Raw genomic sequence first — 24,801 nt, 5'->3', positions numbered from 1 at the left:
CGACTTAACTAAGAATACAGAAAAAAATCTATTGATCCACACAAAATCGGAGAGGTAATCGTGCTGCTGATTTCGAGTAACAAAAAAATGTATAATTTCTAACGTGCATTTCATTTTATCTAAACGTATGAATAGGGCTTATCTAAATCACTAACAAGAGTGACGTATTTTTAATCTGTTTCACATTAAATTAATATTTTTTTCTAAACGCAAAACTCAAAAGATTATGTCGCGATGTCGCTTGTGCACATTTCTTACAAATTAATGATTCCTAGATATATATATCACTCGAACTTTTTCCTCATAAAGTACAAAATCGTGAGCGCAAGAGCGTTCATAAATTCCTATTGATGAAAGAAAGTTACGTATGTACCTCGTGTTTTACACACAAACTCGAGCCTTCTTGAAACACATGCAAAAGATAAAAAAATATTATTTCTGCAACATATGGTCACAGATACAGTCGGTAATCACGAAGCATTAAATATTTATTTGCAAAGATAAAATTCATCAGTTTCAAATTGATTCAATGAAAAATGATTTAATTTTTCGAGAATATAACGAAAAGACTTGTAAAATTTTCTTTTTCCGATATTGTTAAAACCTATTCTTGTAAGTATCATACAAAAATCTTACAAGATTCTTGCAAACTCTTTAAAAGTTGAATTTCGACAATTTCGTTCGCCTCAGATCTTATGTACCGAAAACGTGGAAACATTCGATGATCACGTCATGGCCGGGCCAAACGCTTTAAATCGAAGACGTAGACGACAAAACACATTTTGTTAGCGTGTGAAATTCGTATGTGAATTTATTATAAGGAAATTACAAAACCGCAGATTAAGATATCGTACAAAAGCTCCACTTCAAAACAATGTCTCGTCGTTCGCAAACAAGTCTGCTCGCATATGGTCCCTCCCTCCGGCTACTGCTCGTAGTCGGCGTCGAGACGGTGGGCGTCAGCATCGGTACTTCTTCCGTAGGAACTCTACGTTACCGTTTAGATCACCGATAATTAAAAAAGAAATCGATCGACATCGCCTTATTATTTATGTATCTAATATTTAATCACGTTTCGAATTTACTGGACATGGCGCATGTTTCCTTCTCGTTATCGTAACGAATCACAATATTAAATCTCGCTCGTCTGCAATACAATAAAACTCCTATAACTCGTATAAACAAGTCGTGCAGCATTTTCAAGATTATTCTCATCATCAGGTTAATCCTGATCCTTTTCCATCAATAAATCTTCCTCTTTCCTCACCGACACGTCCGTACAACAAACACACACTCTGTCTGTCTCTCTCACTCTCTCGCTCTCATTTTCGCCTCCTTTCTTTCCATTCTAACAATAATTAGTTTCTGATAAATACTATTCAAGCTATGCCTACAAACTATTGCAGATAGAAACGTATTAGAAACGGTATAAAATGGACATGTTTCGTTCATTTTTTCCTGTTCCATTCAACAACTCTATGTTATATATGATAGATTCCTTTCTTCTATCTCTTCTGCCCTTTTTCTTAGCTTTCCCTTTTCCTAAGCATATAATGAATATTATTTATATCTGGTATACGCAATTTTTGAGAAGTACATCGTACAGTAAGGGGGTTTGGGAGAGTAAAAGTGCTAATATATAATACAAAGTGCTAATATTATAAATCGGGACAATCGAATTATGTGCTGCGTGTAACTGTTTTTAGGCTCGATCGCCCACCGGCTTGTTCAGTCTTTCTTGCGTCTCTAGCCTTCCTCTCAGCGTAGATTCAACCGTGACAATCCTGATGCTGACACACCCGGAGTCGTGTCCTTCATTCAATAGCGACACGGGACATCATCAAGCCTCGCCTGGTGAGCAAAACGCTACAACAAAATAAACGAGATTACTAAATAAATCATAATAGTCGAAAAGAGTAAAACACGCAATTACAATTATAACGATCCTATGTTATAAGATACTAAAATTAGTTATTAATTGTAGAATCAATGCAGTTTTATTAATATTGATAATATGAAATATCGTAATATAATACAAGATGAGATTAATAATGATCGTAAACATTTTATCTGGATTTTTTCCAAAATGTGCAACTTCACATCGAAATCGGCAATTTTTAAGTTTTAGAAATAAAAATAAAATTTTAAAAATATGTTAACATTACATTTTGAGCGTTATCTTACCCTAGACCGGTTCCAATGAGCAGAGAAAGAAGATTCGTGAAGAATAGAGTATAAATGACCTCCTTGGAAAACAATCCGTTCTTGCCAACTTTCGCGGTGCGGATGCTGTATGTTTTTCTCTTACTACCCAAGGGGTGTTTGAACTTCCAGTCTCTGAAACGAGAATGACATCATTAATCGTAAGTAAGAATCTTATTCCAATATTACTCGATGTGAAAAAGAAGTCTCTCAAGTTAAAATTAATCTTTTATAAAGTACAAAAACATGTACAGTTATTTTCCCATACTTGATACACTCGGTTCTGATAATAAAAAAATTGTAACACAATTAGTAAATGTAATTATTTAGATATTTAATTTACTAAAATCTCATTTATCATACTTTGGAGGTGCCTGGTCCGGTCGAGAGCTCCATTCGTAAATCCAGTCTGTGTTCTTCTCGAGAAGCTCGCCCTCCTGCGAAGTAAAACAAAGTACGTCTTGTTAAGAGGAGTAATCGGGTAATTATTTCACGGTTATCGTTCCGCGCAACGAAACAAGACAGACTCGAAATTAATCATTCCGGATACGAGAAGTTCGACGGGGTGGAATTAAAAGAAACGAGAAATTAATCGCGCGGAGCGCACTCTCTATATATCTATGAATGGTAATCGCGTCGCGTGGAAAAGTGAATGCTCAAGGATGACCTTTGGCGTTCCGCCAGCGTTGCGCATGTGTATCTATTATACTATACCGTATATCGAATCTGATATGCGCAGTATATCGCAAGTTGTGCGCATAAACGCCGGCTGTAAACAATACTCGAACGACAATCGCTCAAGAAGGTGTGAATTGATTGTGTAAAGAGGAAAGGGGGAACCAGGACGTGACGCGAGTTACTTAGAGCCTCCGTATCGAGGAGAGATTTAAATGTTTGATGAACTATTTCTTTCGGAACGAGAGATTTTTAGCGGGTTCTATTTCGAACTGGGTCATCGATTTAATACGCAATATGACAGAACAAGAACGCGCAAAGATAACTTATGAGTCACACGATTTGTATACACGCATAGAGTCCGTATCCTCGTGTTTACTTTCCGTTATACATAATCGAGTAATTACAGTATAATTCATTATCCGTTTATCCTTAAGGAAAAAGCGTCGAGAACTAAATGCTGAGGCACGATGGTTTAATGCCGATGTTCTCGAATTAAATCGGCCTTTTACGCGCACAAAGTTGAGCTTTGTACTACTATCTTCTTGCTTCTGTTAACGACGGACGAACTCAGAAACCGCCGGCCACAGATACAGCTTATTATGTATGCTATACAAGACAATGTCTAGTTATAAGAAGCAACAGATAAGCCCATCTTTTTAACGACGGTAACCGTGCGATCGTCTCTATATTTAGTTAGACAATAGCAATTTGCGTTTCGCTTGACTTGTCAATATGAATTGTGATTTATGCGAAAGGAATATTCCGTAATCAATAAATGTCAACTTATATCAATTAAATATCAATGATCATTAATATGAGCGTAGTCGAAAATCGAAGTTCATTCACTCTCCCCTCCTGCCCCTTCCCCTCTCTTTATTTCTTTTCACATCTTTGCTGTTTTATATTTCAAGCGAATATGACACCGTGTATTCTATGTAAGACGCCTTTCGCGGAGTGTTTCCGGAATGATATTTTTCAATTTATTTCTAATAAACGTGCTTCCATGTATCATTGTTCTTTGTGCCAATGTCAAATCGTTAGTATTTACGATCACGAAAAAATACTTTATCATTTCTAAGATAAAGTTTAATCCCTCAATGATTCACCCGTACTACCGACGCAAAGATTGCGCGTCAAGAAACGCACAATACAACTCGTAACTTCATCAGAATTATTATTCGTTCAATTATTGTACGACGATAATTCAGCTAACAGAACAGCAGCGATCAGAAGGTGAATTGTTAACTCGGATTGCTGCGGGTCGCCGTATCGTTTTCGCATTTCGATCAGGAGCATGCGAAGCACCGGTGTATTGAGGAAACATTTTCGCGTATAAATTCATCGAGGTCCAATGTTATATCAAGAGAGATAAACCCACGAAGATAACTCCAATAATTCGAACATTCGCCGCCGCGAGTTCTTCAATCGACGATAATTATTTCGAGCGTATGTACATCTGCTCGACACTTGCGACTCTAATGGATTGATTATTTGTTTAAAAATCTGCAGATCATATGCTAAAGTATGTAAATTACGAATTAAAATTTATAAATATACAATTGCATATCGTGCACTTAATGAATATACATATAATTTAATATATAAATTAAAATATAATAATATAATATTAATAAAATAAAATATAAATATATATAAATTAAACAATATGTAATTCAAATTAAATTTTTTTTATAAATATACAATTGTATATTGTGCGCTTAATTATCTCAAAACTTTATCGTGACTTTTAATGGACTTTTCATAGGAAAAACCAACGGTCGCCTTTCGTGCGGTAATTACGTCGCGTATGTGGTGCACGCAACCATAACGCAACAAACGCACGAAAAACTCGAATCGATACACATACTCGCGTGTGGAGGCTTTTTATGTGTCGTCGGTTTCCTTAATCCATGTACGTATCACGGTTCTCGATTACGAGAAGCGTTGCGGCGCGCGTCGATCGATCGTGAAAAGCCGCATGTCATCGTTATAACGTTTGGTTCTGCGTTTTAATATTATAAATAATTTGTACGGCTGCATTTATTCTTCATTGCCTGCCTTAGATCCCTTGGGTCGCGCGTGTCCATTATACACCGTCAGAACGACACGCTGGAAGTGCAATGCAATATAAAATTGAAATGCAATCCAACATCTATAATAGGAGACGTCTGGGTCTCATTGTAAAGTAAATTGCAATTTCCCGTTCCCGTCTTAGTTAATTCAACAATTATTAACAAAATGTATACTTTACTCAAATTAAAGATTAATTTATCGTTGAAATGTATTACTATTTTATTTATTAGGAACTTTTGAACTGACTATGTATCCGAAATGTTTTCATTTTATATTCTCTTAAATAATAAAAAGTTAATAATGCACCTGATATTATTTTAATATCAAATTGTTCGTATTTCATCGTTTCTATTTGGCATTTTGTCGTGCAAACTAACGAACTTACTATTCCTTTTTATTTTATTTATATTATACATCTGTGTCGCACAATTATTTTTCAACTCACTACAGGCTGTTCTTTTTCTTTAAGTTTTCTAGAAAATACGCGAAGAATGAGTTTCCTGTCAACAACAGTAAAAAGGAAGAAACGCGAATGCGAAAGGAGCAGATGTTCCGGACTACGATTGCGAAATACGATGCAACATGAAATCCTGAGGATTTATTCTTGTTCTTATCTTTATCCTATCTTTTCCCGTTTTTCCTTATCTTAGTTCAATAACGTTTCTCTAAACGCGAAACTTTAACCAGACTTGCAATATAATTTTTTAAACGGTTTAAAACAATGTTTAATGCGCGTATTAACTATATATTATATAATTTTTAATTAATGCAATCGACGACGATCAAATCGATGAACGTTACAGTACAGCAGTAAAGTTCCTGCTTGGACTTAACTACGGAACGTTTTCTTTCACCCATGGTAGTAACATCGGAGTTAAATTTAAATGCCCGATTGATCCGAATCCGCGACACGCCTCTCACGTTAATTACGCCGTCGGTTTCTTTTGCGGCGCGAAGTCGGGGAAAGTCAACAGAGCGTCGTCGAGCGTAGGATCGAAAACGTTGGCGCAGCGTCCGAAAGGAGAATGGATTCACACGACGGCGCCGACGTCGTGCATGGCGTGAGCTCGGCACGACCGGCTATTGGCCAGTCGATACTACGACGTTCCTGAGAGTGCCTCCACGCGTGCTGTCCCGACCCCGCTTTTCTTCCCGCCGCCGACGACGACGACGACGACGAGTAGGGGTCCACGACGTAGGAAGCGCAGTGGCCGCGAAATGCACCGATTTGAAAGGCGACAAAGCCGGCGACGCGACGCCTCATTAACGATACCATAAATGAGGTGCCCCTGAAATCGTTTAATGTCATACTTTTTTCCCAACTGTATGAATTCTTCGACAAATCTGGATCCAACGAGAGCGAACAAACGCGAATGAACTCACCTCGCTATTTGGGTTACCACAACTGAATATTTAGAGAATTCAGTCTTTTATTAAAAACTTTTTTTCAGTAATATCAATTTAACTAACGATTACACTCGATACTCAAAATAAATGGTGCTACAAAATTTTTTTCTCTATTTTGTTTAACCGCATATTTATTATCAGCATTATTTTTACAGCTGCAATTAATTATAAAAAATTAAATAATTAATATTTAAATTTTTCATCACAATTAAAACAAAATGTTAATAAAGCAAAATTGAATTCTCTAAATATTCAGCTCTTTCTGAAAAGGAGAACTTCCGAGATAAAAAGGCACTTTCTCTTTTCAAAATTTCTATTTATAATCGCGACGCAATGGAGAACGCAGATCGTGATACTTCCCGTGCAATTAACCATTACATTAAACAATAGTCGAGAACCGTCGTTCCACCACCACGAGCGCTTTCGCGCGTTTATTCGCAGCAACCCATATTGGAGAATGTAAGAATATGTTCCCGAAGTGGATGCAGGTCCGAATAGTTCCTACCAGGCTGCCAGACGCACCGTGCGTCGATTGCACACGCATAAACAACGGACGGAAGTTTAAATAAACGAATCGCCACCCACGCGAACGTTCGGGAACGCGGCGCGTGTTTCACGAAAAATTCAAGGAAAGATATTGCATTGTACACATTTAACCGACACTTCTTCGCCGTGACGTTGCATGCGTGCAACGTGTGCAACGGGCGTAAAACGCAGTGGCGGCTATCAATTTTCACGTTACGCTGAAGAACGTCGCGATCGCGACGTCACGACGCGATCGGTCCTCAATGCCGCATCATTCAATGGCACGTCGCGGCAATCGTATCTCCATTGAACCGTCACTCTATTCGAGCGGCTACATTGCGCTGGCGTTCAATAAAGTTTAACTTACGTCATAGTAACAGCGCCGCGAAGACAATCTATTACTCCAGATTATGCAATCACTGCTTTCCCCCGGTTTGGAGAGCGTTTTGCGAGGAAGTAATGAAGGCGTTGCCTTTCAGTAGCCAGAAATCATTCGATGGGTCGCAAGAATTACCACGGAAATGGCAGGATTTGTTATAATAAATAAACCAATAAATGAATTCTCCGAATTTTAGAAGAATTTACGGAACGTCAGAAGATTCGTTCAAGAAGATTTATTCAGCGTTAATTTGAATCTCCGCAAAGATAATTTCGACCAAATTAAAATTGCGAATTTAATTTAATTTTCACGCTGAATAACAGTAATAATAAATTAAAAATTAATCTTACATTTTACAGTTCCCCCTCTTTCTCTCCCTTCCAAAACCGCGATATTTACCGAAAGTATTTATTTTGAGATATTACGTGCATTTTTGGTTATTGCAGAAGTTTATCGAAATATCTGTACGAGAACTATTTTTCCCGTCGATCGATCGGATACATTTTAATAACAAGATTACATTAGCTTCATGCCGCAAATTCCGCATCTCTCACATCCGTTCCGCCGCAAAACCGTTCGGTTGAATTCCACGTTACGAACGTGCACCACAATGGAACGGAGTTGCCACCGCGACTCTCTAGCGTATAAAGTAACTGCATTGCGTTCTATGTTATATTAACTATTCATTTGTGTTGGTATTTTGATTTACTGACAAACATCGCTTACAATAAACAAACGAAAAAATACAGCATTATTCCTTAAATAGGATTATTAATGCATTATTCGAAATATTCTATACTGCATTGCGGGATGTAGTTTAATAAATAAGATTAGCTATAAATACATACATGTATATGTATATAGGGTGTTCCAACATTCGTAACTTAAAATATTAAGCAAGAAAGTATTCGAAAAATTAAGTAAAAAAGTTATTTGTATAAATTTTTACTTAATTTTTTCGAAAATATTTTTTTTTTTACAATTTTTTCTTGTTACAGTATTTTTGAGTCAAAAATTTTGAGAGACACCCTATAAGTAAATTTTTACTTTACGCAATAGTTTCTGAAGTATATCTTTAAATATGACTAACTACAAACTATATTTAAATAGTCACCTGTGCGTATTAAGTGTGCTAAAAAATGTACTCATCAGCGCTCACTAAACTACCGCACGTACGACTCATAAACAGATCGTCACATCTAAACGTAATTTATAACTGTAATTTATATTTAAATCTTTATTATCTTATTTATATTTAAATCTTTATTATCTTTATTATCTATTGTAAAAGATATTGCTTAAAATAAAAATAATTTAGAAATAATTTTTTTATTTGATCTAAATTAAAACTTTTATACACTGACACACACTCTCTCTCTCTCTCTTCCTCTTTTTCGGATTGTTACCTGATTTCCGCTTAACAACGAAGTTTTGATGACCAATCAATTTAAAAAAAAATTGACAACTATGGTAATATTGAAAAAGAACCTGTGGTCACGAAACGTTCTCTTAAACATATAATAAATATTTTGATTATTTTTTTACATCTTTATTTAGCTCGATTATTGACCAGGTTTCCATATAGATTGCTTTGTATAACACGAACAAATTTTTTTCACTTTTAATAACTTTTGTATTTAAACTTTTGAGAACTTTTTTGCTATGACATTTTAAATCGCGAATTTGAGAACATCCTGTATATACGTATACAGGTACATTGTTAATCTCTAGTATACAGAATATTTCTACTGATTCGCAACGCGTTAACACGATCGCGCGAATACATTCACTTTAAATGCGCAACAACCGGTTTGCGAGTTGATACTGGAAGAAGAGTAAAAGCGGGTACACGTCGATCGGCTTACAAGATTGCGTGAGCACCGTTGCGTGCAATACGGGTATTATTACAGATCGATTTTCCATTTTTCATCTTAAACTATTGTCATAGACGCACAGCGAAATTCTCGGATAACTGATATCTTTGGTAACAATAAATTAGATAATCTAGTCTTCGCAATTTAAAGAATATTCAGATTCAATATATTTTTTCCGATTTTACTTTTACTTGAGCTTTTACTTTAACGTAAGATTTATTTAGTTGAAATTTTCATATCTCTCATTGTCGCAAGAAAGTACATTATATATTGCAGATTGCCAATGTTAATAGCGAATGAAAATGACGAGAGATAGAGAGCACAACGGTTGTGTGATATATCATATTATATACAATATACGCGTGAGAGAGAGAGAGAGAGAGAGAGAGAGAGAGAGAGAGAGAGAGACAAACAGATAAAAAAACTAGGAAAGTCATATCTCCAATATTATATACACATATAAATTAATACATTTCTCTATCTAGGCTGTTATGCATAAACATGTTTGTAGATGATTCTTGCTTATAAATACATACGTCATACATTCCTAAAAGTGTTTGTACACAATTCTAATAAAAGTCTTCGTGTGTAAACAAACAATCCCTATTTCTACAAATATATAGCCTTTGTGTAAAAACAAAAGTATATTGGACAAAGGAAAATGCGCACATAATTGATACAATAACTTCTTAAAAATGCAATTATATTTAATTGAGTATTTAATTTTAAAAATACAGTGATAACGATCGATAGATCGTCGAGTAAATTTGTGTAATTCGTATGGACAGATATAGATTTGGGGAAAAACTAATAAAAACGTTAAGAACGAAAGATATACTGCAATACGTTTCAATGGCAGCGAGTCTTTTTACCGATACAAAGACAACGAGGGCGAGTGACTCATGGAAGAAAAGCCTTACGATCCTCGGTTCCACTTGTTATCATTACTCATACCTCGCGATACAGTCAGTCTTTGTCGCTATTTTCGTCGTCCCCGTAACGTCATAAAGACCCTGTGCGTCCAGCTTTATCGACAATTCATTGGATTCGAGCCGATCTCTCGACCTCACGCTGCTTTGTGCGAGTCATTCGCGAAGATGTTACGTATTTTCTCAAGAACCTGCTTAATCTCGATAACGACGTCTGTTTGTCCTCGAGATAAAAGGTGCGCAAACACAGGAGAGACATCGCGACTACCGTAATGATTATTGATCGCGTTTCTATAAAAGCCGATCCAGAATATATCCTTATTACAAAAGCTATCGCAGTGTAATAATATTCGTATATATATCTTCTACATATTCAAATAAAATGTTATGTTTGCATCTTTATGTCTCTTTTTATACGAACTGATAAAAAAAGTCAAACAAATGGACGTAATAACAAATGTTCTTCGCATAACGAAAACTAATTTGTAAACCTGATCGTCTAAAAACGACTTTATACTTTTACATATAAAAAGGCAAATGAAGATTGGTAAAAAAAAGGTAAAATAAAAGATTTATGTGGACATTATTTATTAAATTATAAAAAAATTATGTTAAATGATAATACAAAAAATTACATACTTGAACTACTGCGCACATATTTAAAAACAAGAATCGTGTGATCTCATATACGCAATGTTATCAATACAGCTAAACACAAAAATGTGCTCCTGTCTAGTAGAATTATGGTCGATCTTGTCAAGATCGTTGCAAAACGGGTTTTTTTCAACATGAGAATATTAATCTAAATTCAATTTTAAAACTGAATTTATCATAGTTAAAAAAACTTGATAAAATATTGCATCGAATTTTCGAAACATCGTCTCTCTAATCTATTCGTTTTTATTTTTGTAAATTTCCAGACATTTTGCGCGGTTATTCCTCATAGTCTCGCGGAAATAATATCGTGGATTTTATCGCGCAACTTTCTGATATCTCTTGAATAATCGAGAGCGCGAGAAAGAGTATTTCAATAACTATCTATCGCGACGGAGATGCGCAAATGTCGTTGAAACTCTCGCCGCACTTGGCGCATGAATAGTTAACGTTGTATTTGCATGTAAATTGTCTTAGTTGCGAATCGCCCGTACCATTGAAATGTCTAACAACACGAAGATATTGTATGCGATATTTTTTTATCCAACTTTTTTATCTATGTCTACACAAACATTTGCTATCATTTTACGTGGGATTACAAAAATCGACTTAGACATAAACGTCATTACATATATATTATCAATTCAGAATTATCTTAATTCTTTTTAGAAGGAATTTTTTGTATGTAAATGTAATTTTTTTAAGGAAAATTTTTTAATGTGACAAGTACGTGTGATTTTAGAAATATAATTTAAATGAATGCAAATATTAAAAATGAATAAAATGTTAAATTTCGATAGATAAATTGTGCGCATGTAGAATCCTTTGACTCAGATACTGCGTGCTTTATTAAACAAACAACGATCCAGACTTAGAATTGTATTGCGCAATATCGAAGATCAACGTTCCGACCGAAGGAGCTGTACACGCCGTACAAGAGCCGTGTGCTGCAACGCGATTTCGTTAGTCTCTAAGAAACTGGGGCACGACGGAAGGAAGAATGAGATTGCAGTGGCGTTAGGCTTCGTGCCGATGGGTGTACGTGGTAATCCACGGTAGCTCGCACAGCTACAAGGGGCATGGCGCTAATGGAGTCAGTGATCCGCAGACCTTGTACAGGAAAAACGGTCCGCGCTCGATAAAACCAGTTGCGCATCGCTCCTATAAGCGAACACGGAATCTCGCGCGCGTACAGAGGTGTACGAGTTCAATCGATATTATTCCCACCCCGTCTTTTATATCTAACAACTCGATGGAAATTGTTCTCACTTTTAAAGCGAGAGAACTTCGAATTTTTCCCCCGCATTTGTGGAATTATTTCTCACTCAATCTGCACCGCGCTTTATAATTTTCTCATTTGACTTTGATATTTCATATCTTTATAAAAATGATACATTATGTTATGTATTATTTTTTCTCCAGTTCAATAAAGAAAACAAAGTCGGACGTTATTACCTAACAGTTTTTTGAACAAGAAATTTTAAAAGTTAAATATATAATTAAAACAGCAATGATTGAAATTATGCAAATTACTCATTTACATCACTCGTAACAACAAATAGAATTTAAAAAATTAAATATAATAAAGAGAAATATATATTAAATCGTACCGAGGTATAATATCTTGCTTCAAGCCGAGCTTCAGGCCTAACTATAATTTCAAATTGGACTTTGCCAACTTTATGCATCAGTTGAAACTTCATTCTCGTTTCAGCCATAAATGTTCGACTTCGTTTACTTTACTAAACTCGAGTAACATGAGTCAAAAGAAAATTATGGTATTATATATAATACAGTGGAGGCAATATTGATGGCAGACGTTTTCCGAGAAAAAAAAATCCGATTGCGATCGCAACATATTTCTAGGACGATTCCGATGGGTATCATACTACACATTGCGCGACATAACAGGGATGAACGTATGTAGTTACGCACACGAACTCGTACATAGTCTTGCTTTCTATAGTCAAGCCAGATCGTAAAGAATACGTAGTAAAGAATCGATTGAAACTGACCTTGTTACAGCCGTAATTTATGTAGACTCCTTTGAGCTCATCTTCGGTTGAGAGTTCTGTGTTCGGGCTGTTCGGCGGGCTCTTCGGGCTGCAAATTCAAGGAAACGATATGTTACGATCTATAAACGTTGTAAACAAATGTAAGTGGTAACTTCCCGTCACGAAATTTTCCGCTGGAGACGTGGTCGTTACGAGCATTGCTTATTTATTTAACCAACATTACTCAACACTTATCGCTATGCTCACTTCATTTAAAACTGCGACGATTCCACATGTATTGTTTCTACAGATGGTCAAAAAGATGTTTAGTTATCAAAATATATTTTATAAAATGTATTTTCGGTGACTCTTTTTTAATAAAATATTTTAATTGTTTGCATTATTGAAATAAGAGAATTTTGACTTCTCCCTTTAAAAAATTATTTCGCATTCAATGATTCAATCTACATTGCTTTATAATTTTCTCATTTAATTCTAATATTTTGTGTTTTTTAAAAATAATTATCTTTATACATATATGTATATATATATATATACATCAGTTCAATAAAGCAAACAAAAATGGAGTCGACATATTAAAAGTAAAATATTCTACATTGACTTAGGTATTAATCTGAATCACAACAGACTAATTTTGAAATTTATATATGTCAAAAACTAAATAAAGAAATATACTGTTTTTATTATATTATATTATATATTCGTGGAACGCGCAAAATAAATTCTATTAATTCTAATAGATACAAAATAATTCTAATAATTCTAAAATAAGTTCTATTTTCTTCATTTTTGTTTATTGATTTGCGTAAGAATTGCTGAGAAGTGTCGTCAAGTTGCTTATCGCCAGATTCGTTCTGGTCGGTCAAACGATAAAACGACGCGCGAAAAGTCGCCGCGATAATATGTCACCTTGGAAGTTTGCGACCTCCCGCGTATTATGCGTAATCCATCAGTACCTCACAAACTACGCGCGATCGAACTGACGACACTCGCAGTTACAATATGCGGTTGACAGCAGCGGTAATCCTTGCGCTTGACATCGATATCACGACGAAGAGCAGCGCAATCGCTATCAAGCTCGTAATCGCTGATGCATCTCGGTGAAGAGCTGCAAGTTGCGATAAGCGCATTTATATCAAGTGCATCATATACACGCGTTGTCGACTCTCCTATTTTCATTTTTTCTCTTTTTAGATAAAGCACTATGTTTAACTTCGCAATCGCTTAAAAATACAGATTAATATCTTAGTCTCTCATATTTTGATATCTCATGTAATCTAATGTAATTTATTGTATATCATATATATAATACTAATAGAGTTAATTATTATTAATGCGAATGGCTTGAAGGAACTAAATTTCTAAGAAATGTGCGTTTCTGTCTAGATTACGTATACGTATATAAAATGTTTCGTTTGCTTAACGACGAATTTAAAACTTGGCGCATGGAAAACTATACAAGTATGATAATACGTGCAAATTGTACGTAAAAGATTTTTCTGTGTAATTTCAAAGTAAACGATAACCATTTAAAGAAAACATATCAAAAATTATTATAAATGTTTTATTTCTTTTATGCTTTTAAAAAATCAAAATTTGTTAACTCAATAATTATGCACAATGATAAAATTTTTCGTCAAATATTTAATAAACAAATGTATGTTTATTTTCCTCTGTTAAAACTTTTGACAATTACTGCACTCGTGTCATTTGCCAAACTGGTTAAATAGCCTATGCTAATTTTCTTCAAATTTTTTTCGCAAAGATAGCGAGTGATACCGCACAGTGTACAGACAAAGCGGTAATTGTCCATTTCTATTAATGCAGATTAACTTTAATTTCGGTTTAATTTACTTTTTATTATTATTAGAAAGGAATAAAAAGTAAATTAAATCGAGAATTAAAATTAATCCACATTAATAGAACTGAGCATAAAGAGGATTAAACAATTCATCGTGACGTGTACGACGTTATATATCGCGGAATGTCGTCTCAACATTGTGTTGCACAAGTATTGTCAATAACAGGATCGTGACTTTCATGCTCGAGATAATATTACTTATTGTTGGAAAAACACATACAAATATAAAATGTATGCACAAATTGCCACAAATCAATGCTTTTTGTTATGACGCGTCTGAGTGTCGTGTGTATTATATATTTCTCGCAAATCATTAAAAACTTTTTTGCGTCAGAGAATCAGTGACTGATATTTTAAGATCAATCCGTGCATAGAAATATCAAACTACGTTCTTTTGTCAGCAAGTCGTACAAACGCACATTAGTTGTTCTCCTGCCAAGATATTTGTGCGGGTCTTTCAATGACGCTATTTTAATCCTGTTAAGAGCCATGTGTTAATTCAGCCGTCTCAACAGCGAAAGTAAAAATACAAATGTTTACTTGTAACTATAACTCTTTATTCTTTACGAGCGACATGCGGCATTACTATAATTATTGCGACACAATCGCGACTAAAATTCAATTTAATCAATTTAACGCACGTTGTTTAATGTCGATTCAAAAATGCAGGTGACGATGTAGTAATTGTAATAATTTATATATCGATTTAATTCTGCTTAAAAAAGAGAGTTTATGAAAATTAGAAACTTTTACAGCCTTTCAATCAGCCGTACATCATAAAATTCAAAAAAATGAAGAATTGTTCTTTTAGTTATAATTTTAAATTGAACCTTTACTCTAAAGTTATTTCTATGTATCTGCAATTCGCCAAGCGCACTTATAATGTGTTCAATAAGGTCACTCGCCTTTTATTGCTTTCATCTACGCGGCCTTGAGCCGCCCCAACGCTTAATGATGATGTGACTAAAAAAAAATAGTTCTCCATGTATACGGATCGTCATTCCTCGCCTCTGACTCACGACGCTCCTCTTTTCTTACTACGAAGTCCTTTCCAAGAAGGAAAGGAAACGGAAACGAACGTTTTCTCTCGTTGTACTCGTACAGGAGGGAATCGCTGTCTTTTGCGCACCGAAGACTTGAGTGAATAATATAGGTGTAAGTTGAACGGCCGGCTTTGTTGGCCGAGTCTTCAAACTATCTCGAGATTATAAGAGTTGGCTGTATATTGTTTCAAAGCGCCTTTCGAATTCCCGCGTGCTTGGCTTTGTCACGTATATAAAGATACGTTTTCATACACTCAACGTTTATTTTTAACGTCAAAATAGGTCAAAAATATGTGCGTGAAGTTAGCACCGACATTTTGAAAAAAAAATAAAATAAAATTTGTGTTGAATTGTGCTAGATTTGTGCTACATTGTGCCACAAATCTAGCACAATTCAATACAAATTTTATTTTATTTTTTTTTCAAAATGGCGGTGCTAACTTCACGCACATGTCAAAAATGGCGTTTTTATATTCAACAATTTTTATTTATTTTATTATATTAATCTATATTTTGACGCTAAAAGTGAGTGTCGAGTATGTCAGCATGAAAGGGTACCTTAAAGTCCATAATATACGAAGATTTAAGCATCAAGCGAAATGACCAATCACAATAGAGACTTTACAGTAAAGCCATATAACGTAAGCAGTAGCAAATTCATGTTGATTTTCTTAAATCTTACTGTTTAAATTTTTTTTTATGTCTACCATGGCTTTAACTCTGCAGAAAGTTAACTTTGGTTAGAACTGTCCGCGTTCAGCCTTCGCAATTTCCGAAAAGCTTTATCCGATTTCTGGCAAATCGACGATCAAGAAGGTTTTCCCAAGCTTCTCGAAGTCTCTGAAGCGATATCTTAATCTGAAATCGCTTACTTTCTGGTTCTTAGAGTATAGAAAAGTTATGTCTCCCGCGCGATTTTCGTCGAGGCGTCGCAAACTTACTTGCGAGATAAAAGATCCGGAAAATAAAGTCTTACCTATCCCTCGGAGTATCCCGGCGCGAGGACGCCAGGGAATGCTTCGCGGACGAATGTGTGGAATCCCTTTGTGCTTCCCTAAGAAGTCGCAAGTATTCGCGTTCACCGGTTATGCTGAATGGCGTCGGCGTTATCCGGGCTGCCAGTGGTGGGTCCGGCACCAAATCCACCCAGGACTCTGCAGTCAGAAAAAAAATTGTTATTCTGTGCTGAAATGCTTATCCAATTTCGCGAGCTTTTACAATAGCTCGACAATGTGCACAGCAACCACTTTTCAATGTCTCTCAATAATAATGCAATGTTTCCGCACGCGAGGAAAATTTTATCTCCTCGAAACGATCGAGGGAGAATGAATAACAATTGCCAACAGGAATATTCTGGATAGATTACTCAATTATTTTTTTTCCTTGCAATGTCCTTCCAGCAAATTCCTTCCAGGAATAATAAAATGTATTATTATTATATAGTAATAAATATTAAAAAGAAAGATCTCCCGTACTTCCTGTATTAAAAAGACTTTTTATGAAATTGAAATTTATAGGTATATCTTTAATGAAAAAAAAATTAACGAGACGCCGTCATGTATGTGTATCGTAATTTTGTAATTTCCTTCTAAAAATATAATAAAATTTATTACAGAATACTAACAGAAGGAGGTACCCTTTTCTATGTATACTAAAAAGACCCTTGATGAAATTGAAATCCATATTTCTTTAGCAAAAATTTACTTCTTACGTGTCGTAATTTTTCCATTTTAACTATTAATGTACTAATTAAAATATTCAAATAAATGTTAAATATTGTTTCTAATAACTTTAAAGTGCTTTTAATACGCTGATGTTGATATACTCGGTGTAAAATGTACAGAAAATGAATGTCGTTGAACGACATACGCGATGACACATGTCACACTGTAATGTTTTTAAAAATAGTAACAACGGCCATCATATCGATCACGGTAACCTTACGAGGTCAAGTTGAAGGGAAATTTCATACGCTTTTCTTGTATTATAAATAAATAAAAAGTAATATAACGTCACAATTTTTATATATGATATTAATTTTCATCGTATATAGTATTAATCTTTGCAAATTAAATTATTAAAAATATAGAAGAAATTTAATATTTCGAAGTGGAGAAATATTAAAATTACGATTTCAAAAACAATTGTTACATCTAAGAAATCATTGCATTAAAAAAATATTGTTTTTTTTTAATAAATAATTGTTCATACGTAACCATGTTCTTTATGTGTCATACTTCACGATCATTTTTATATACCTCATGGTTTTTTAACATTCATTCAAAATGTGATTCATGCTTTTCGTGTACTGCAAAGACTTAATAGATAAAAACGTAGTCAAGCGTGTACTTAAAATAACAGTTTCTCGAGGACAGATTCGCCTCTTTGCTCTACATAAGTAAATGTGATATATAAATAAAACCACTGACGCATTTATTTTAAAATAATTGTTTTGGCGAAACAATTTCATTCTTTACATTGTATGCTAATAAAATACTCAGCATGCATAACGAAATAGTTATAAATGACGTGTAACGATTTACCAAGCTAATCTCATTGCAAGATCAAACGAGATCAATATTAAAGGATTATATCGTATATTTAATCAAAATTGAAATCTATGAATTTGTTAATTAGTATTTTGGTATTTGAGATATTTTGCCAAATATAGATCGAATAAATTATAGATTTGGAACGTAAGAGTAATTATCTTAATAATGTAATATAATGATAACTATCTCTTATACAAAATTATGCATCCTTTGATAATGCGAATCTTTTACTAATTTAAGGATAACAAAGAATCGTACTTTGCAATTTGCAAATTATCACATAAATATGCGACTCTTAACTTCTCTGCTCATTGGAATACTAACAATAAGTAGTATGAGTAATCGATAATGCCTATGTATATACATAACCGAATAATGGAAGTTGCCGACAATATACACACGACAAAGCTATTTAAACAAAATATATAAGAATCTTCAGAGAAACTTTCTTTTGTATGTTGTGTATGTAAGAGAGAAAACTACGCTATCAATATTCTGTTTTAATTGGAGCTGGAAAAATAAGGAGAAATTTGATTGTGTATTGAGCGATATACACAAAAGACACATCTACGTCTGTAGTGGCAAACTTCTTTCTTTTCAAATCTTGTAGTTTTCATTATTTTGCAACAAAAATTCATGAGACTATAATTATCATCTCAAATAAGAGTAAACAAAGTATTTATTTCAATAAAATATATAAAACGTATTAGAAAATAAGAATAATGTTTATATTAGTATTGGATAGTGAAAGAGACAGACAGAGAGAGAGAGAGAGAGAGAGAGAGAGAGAGAGACAGAGAGAGAGAGAAAGAGAGAGAAAGAAAGAAGATAAATAATAAGATTGAATAGCCACTTTACGAAATTTTAAATTAATTCTATTTTATTTATAACTAATTTTATTAAATTATACTACGCTAATGCTAAGTATTGCAATAAAAAATATTTGATGTCAGGCGAGTTAATTTTATGTAATTATTTTTATTGGAATTAAAACTGTATATATATATGTATATATATATATATATATATAACGTATAATTCATTAAAGTTCATACATGTAAAAGGGTGATAAAATGTTTATGCTTGCAAGCTCTGGTAACATAATCACACAACGAGAATGATCTCATCGCCATGAAATCTCGAGTTCATCTACCGTCATTACAACGACAGATTTGCTAACTGCATAACGGACGTGAATTTATATTCCTCGCTTCAAACACGCCTTATTCCCATAATTACGAAATTATCGCGTTATCGATGCACATATATTTTTATCTTACTTAATTTTCAACTTGTCTTCCTCGTAAAAGCGATTAATAAACGAGATTTTCATAAACAAGTTTAATTCTTCATAATTTAATTAACTATACATATACGTTATCACCGATCAGAGTTCACTTTCCGCATTCCTAATATTATCGACGCGACGCAACGCATTAAATTCTAAAACGCGCAACATTTTCTATTTTAAATTTTAAATCTCAAAATGTTTTTTTTTTTGTATTAATAATATTAATAGAAAATAAAACCCAATAAAATAAAAAATTAACCACAATTAGTTACAATCAAACTCCTGTCTGTCATGTTCTTATCAACTGCGCGTAGGTAAATTTATAAATATCATGAGAATTAACAGGATGAAAGGAGAATAAAAACAGGTTCGTCGATTGGGACAATCGGTTTGTCAATCACGATAAATCGTCGTGATATTCACGCGGGTCGTTACGCGTCACGTGTGATGCACGTGCGACATTAGCATGGCGCGATGACCGCCACTGCTCTTCCGCTCTTCTAACCGCGCAAATCATCCGGGTGATAAGGTTTAACTTCGAGTTCGTTCACCTATTCGTAAACCGTCGCTAGTCACGTTTGCACTTTCGCCTAATTCGACATCGCGCAGCATGAATACAGTTAAAAAAAAAAAAAAAAAAAAAACACCCTCGAGAGAGAATCGCATTCTGTGGCGAGAAAAGAAAACTCGTACGATTATTCCAAATGATTTCAAGTAAAAATAAATAACGTCCATTATGTATATTGTGTTTTTCTGTACGCGAAATTAACGTTTCCTTTTAGTGAGATAAATTGGTGAATAAATTCGTTGTCATGCACGCATGAACTTCCAAAAATTCACGACACAGCGGATTTACGCGATTCTTGTCTCGGAATGGATAATCGACTATCCGCAGGCACGCATGTGATTAATGCTCTTGCGAGGATATGAATTGTAAAAATTAATAGTTACTGTGCACGTGGCGCTCTATAACTGGTATTCACAGTTGTTTCTTACATATTTAAGCCTCGTTTTAAATATAGTCTTAAGATATCGTAATCATAGAGCCGTATTGACAACTCGAGGCACTACTTATTAAGATGGTTTTAAAATAAGAACTGATTATAAATACCGATCTATAATTTCTTCTGTTCATCGGTGTATTAACGCATTAAGACTGTAAATCGAATTTTCGAGATTTTTTTTCAAGGAGAATGCAGAAACATTGCGACGATATTCTGTCTGTTTATCAGAATGAAATAATTATCTGTCATTTTATAATCACACCGATTATGAATATTTTCGAATACGACAAAAAAGGAAAAATTAGGCTGAGAATCGACGTTGTAAACATTACGCTGATATTTCAAGAGAAGATCTTTTTATTGATATTTATCATTGGAAATATTTATTATAAAATATTTAACAACTGGGGTCATTGAAACGTCCGAAACGGTTAATTTTCTAATTACTCTAAAGAAAGAAAATAGCATAACTGCAGTACATACTTTATAGATGTTTAGGTATATAACGAATATTTTTCGTTAAAGTATTTTCAGAAACAAAACACAATTTTAACGATCAAGAATTTCCGCAGAGGCGTTCCGCTCGAGTATACAAGAACATGTACATATGTATATTGTAAACAATACAGTAGATAGGAAGGTCGAATGCGAGACATTTACGTCAATTTGCATTATTAGTCACTTCAGAAAGATGCGCACGATAACGCCATAAATGTTTGATGTTAGATCGTAGCGAGGTTGTCGGAAAAGACGGTAAACGCTTGACACCATTCGAAACGTGCATCACTTGACGTAAATTCTTTAGACATACGATGTCGTTCGATGTTTACCGTGTGAGATATAACGGAATTTAAAATTATGTTGTGCATTACTAACATTTTATTCCGTTTAATTTCCTAGATGCGACGATAAATTGCGACAAAAAAATCGAACGTGAAGCTTTCCTGATTATGCGATCAGACACACGCAGGCAAGAATTAATCCTGTAAAAATATTATCAGGATTTTTCATTTTCAGTTAACTTGTGATTGGAATCAGCTTGATAATAATATAAAAATTGTATTTTTCTAAGTGTATTTGATTAATAAATTGATGGTTTTGTAATAACTTTAAAATTACCATTACAAATCAGTTTAATGATTAATTATATCTCTCCCTCTATAAAAAAAAATTATTAATATTAACCCTTTATGGTCACACTTTAAAAAAGTCACACGATAATTACTCTGGATTAAAATGACCCGAATCATTTTTTAAGTGTTACGAAATTAATAGTATTTAGTTCCATTTACATCAAAAAATTACACACAGTATATAATTTCATCCTTTAAGAAAAAAAAAAAAACATCGTAAACGTATTAACTTCGAAAAATTAATTTCTTTACTTAAAAAATTATAAGTTTTTAAATTTACAAAATTTTCAAATTTTAGTTTTAGCCTAATACTATTGAGATGATTTACATTATGCTCAGGTCATTTTGACCCATGATGACCAGAAACCGAGCTACAGGGGTATGTTAAGTTAGCACCCCAACTATAGTACTCAGGAGTTCTGATTAGAGTTCCCACATCCTTTTGACGAGATGAAGAGTTCCCTATAGTTAATAACAAGAGTTCCGCTCAATAAACATTTTTTTTATATTTTTTTAAAATGGGGTGCTAACTATTTATCGAATTTCGAGGTGGAATAGTTCTGAGCGGCTTAATAGCTTCAATTTGCGATTGCCTAGAGTTCCTGAAACTACTCAGAACTACTCGGTACTCTCAAAAAATTTCCCGATGTGAGACTTGGAAAAAAATTTGAAGTAAAAATTTTTTGGGAGTACCGAGTAGATCTTAAAAAAAAATTAAAAATTTTTGAAAAATTAATTTTTAGATACAATAGTTCTGATGATAATTCCTGCTTCTTTTTGACGATACGAAGAGTTCTCTATGATTTTTAATGACATATGCGCTTAATAATCATTTTTTAATAATTTTTTAAAAATGGGGTGCTAACTTTTTAACGAAATTCAAGGTCGCATAGTTCTGATCAGCTTAACAGAAGTATTTTGTAAATACCTAGAGTTCTTGATATATAAAAAACATTTTTAAAGAATAATAAAGTTTAAAAAAAATAAAGGAAATCTTTGAAAAATTTTTTGAGAGTACCGAGTAGTTCTGAGTTGCGTTTCTTATAGTACTTGACGAGTTCTACCGAAAACTGTAAGGTGGAAAAGCGATTGAACCAACGGTTTGCAAGATACAGCGACATTTGTCAGAAGATCAACAATTTTTAGAGTATATCTCGGAAACCATTGATCCAATCGTTTTGAGCCCTGATACTTTTCGACAGAACTCGCCGAGAACTGTACAAAACTCCAATCAGAACTACTCGGTACTCCCAAAAAATTTCAACTTCAAATTTTTTTGTAAGTTTCACGTCGGAAAATTTTTTGAGAGTACCGAGTAGTTCTGAGTAGCGTTTCTTATAGTTCTCGACGAATTCTATCGAAAACTGTAAGGTGAAATAGCGATTGGACCAATGGTTTGTAAGATACAGCGACATTTGTTAAATTTGAAACATCATTTTTAAATAAGTATATCTCAGAAACCGTTGGTCTAATCGCTTCTTCACCTTACAGTTTTCGATAGAACTCGTCGAGAACTATAAGAAACGCTACTCAGAACTACTCGGTACTCTCAAAAAATTTCCCGATGTGAGACTTGGAAAAAAATTTGAAGTCAAAATTTTTTGGGAGTACCGAGTAGTTCTGATCGGAGTTTTGGACAGTTCTCGGCGAGTTCTGTCGAAAAGTATCAGGGCTCAAAGCGATTGGACCAACGGTTTCCGAGATATACTCACTCTAAAAATTGTTGATCTTCCGACAAATGTCGCTGTATCTTGCAAACCGTTGATCCAATCGCTTCTTCACCTTACAGTTTTCGATAGAACTCGTCGAGAACTATAAGAAACGCTACTCAGAACTACTCGGTACTCTCAAAAAATTTCCCGATGTGAGACTTGGAAAAAAATTTGAAGTCAAAATTTTTTGGGAGTACCGAGTAGTTCTGATCGGAGTTTTGGACAGTTCTCGGCGAGTTCTGTCGAAAAGTATCAGGGCTCAAAGCGATTGGACCAACGGTTTCCGAGATATACTCACTCTAAAAATTGTTGATCTTCCGACAAATGTCGCTGTATCTTGCAAACCGTTGATCCAATCGCTTTTTCACCTTACAGTTTTCGATAGAACTCGTCGAGAACTATAAGAAACGCTACTCAGAACTACTCGGTACTCTCAAAAAAATTTTCAAAGATTTCCACTATTTTTTTTAAACTTTATTATATTTCAAAAATGTTTTTTATGTATCAAGAACTCTAGGTATTTACAAAATAGTTCTGTTAAGCTGATCAGAACTATGCGACCTTGAATTTCTTTAAAAAGTTAGCACCCCATTTTTAAAAAATTATTAAAAAATGATTATTAAGCGCATATGTCATTAAAAATCATAGAGAACTCTTCGTATCGTCAAAAACAAGCAGGAATTATCATCAGAACTATTGTATCTAAAAATTAATTTTTCAAAAATTTTTAATTTTTTTTTATTATTCGAAAATTTTTGTTACATATCAGGAACTCTAGGCAATCGCAAATTGAAGTTATTAAGCCGCTCAGAACTATTCCATCTCGAAATTCGATAAAAAGTCAGCACTCCATTTTTAAAAAATGTAAAAAAAATGTTTATTGAACGGAACTCTTGTTATTAAATAGGGAACTCTTCGTCTCGTCAAAAGGAAGTGGAAACTCTAATCAGAACTCCTGAGTACTATAGTTACCCCTATATAGTACATACCCCTATTTATTTTTATTTTTAGAATTAGGAAATTTAAAGAGAGAGAGAGAGAATAAATTAAAGCAAGTTTGAAGTTAATCTATGTGGAATCGACCTAAAATTATTAATAATCTTAAACAATTTTACGTGATATTATAAAACATTGATTTATCGATACACATTATATAATGCGGTACACAATGCAGGAAAACAATCGACACGTGATAGGAACCTCTTGTTTTTCACGTCAGTTCTGTTTCCGTTCTGTCGTCTAGATGTTTTCTCGCGTCGGCGTCGTACGGGATCACGTCCCATAAGAATCTTGCACGTTTAAATTCGCAGTTCATAAATGCCGATTCGCAAACTACGCTGCCATTCTCGTTACGTCTGAATCCATTCGGATTCGCAAGCCGCGTCGACATGCGAAGCGGAACGGTGTTTACTCGGCATACGTTACCGCGCAAACCGCGTTTACTTGCATAATCCGCTCATATTATTCGC

At 34.1% G+C, this 24,801-nt stretch overlaps 1 protein-coding gene across 1 annotated transcript in view; it reads right to left on the bottom strand.

The window, feature by feature from the left end:
* Positions 1 to 1,461: 1,461 nt before the first annotated feature.
* Positions 1,462 to 24,801, bottom strand: part of BNIP3 (BCL2 interacting protein 3) — a 31,874-nt gene continuing 8,534 nt past the window's right edge. Inside the window, exons 2-6 of the mRNA XM_018552049.1 lie at positions 16,617 to 16,794; positions 12,737 to 12,824; positions 2,566 to 2,639; positions 2,185 to 2,337; positions 1,462 to 1,866 (exon numbers count right to left, since the gene is read on the bottom strand). Coding sequence (XP_018407551.1) covers positions 1,815 to 1,866; positions 2,185 to 2,337; positions 2,566 to 2,639; positions 12,737 to 12,824; positions 16,617 to 16,794 — 545 coding nt within the window. The 3' untranslated portion in view covers positions 1,462 to 1,814. The remainder of the gene's footprint in view (positions 1,867 to 2,184; positions 2,338 to 2,565; positions 2,640 to 12,736; positions 12,825 to 16,616; positions 16,795 to 24,801) is intronic.

Source organism: Cyphomyrmex costatus, unplaced genomic scaffold, assembly GCF_001594065.2.
Source record: "Cyphomyrmex costatus isolate MS0001 unplaced genomic scaffold, Ccosl1.0 scaffold153, whole genome shotgun sequence".
NCBI lineage: Eukaryota > Metazoa > Arthropoda > Insecta > Hymenoptera > Formicidae > Cyphomyrmex > Cyphomyrmex costatus.
This window is presented reverse-complemented; position numbering and strand designations above follow the sequence as displayed.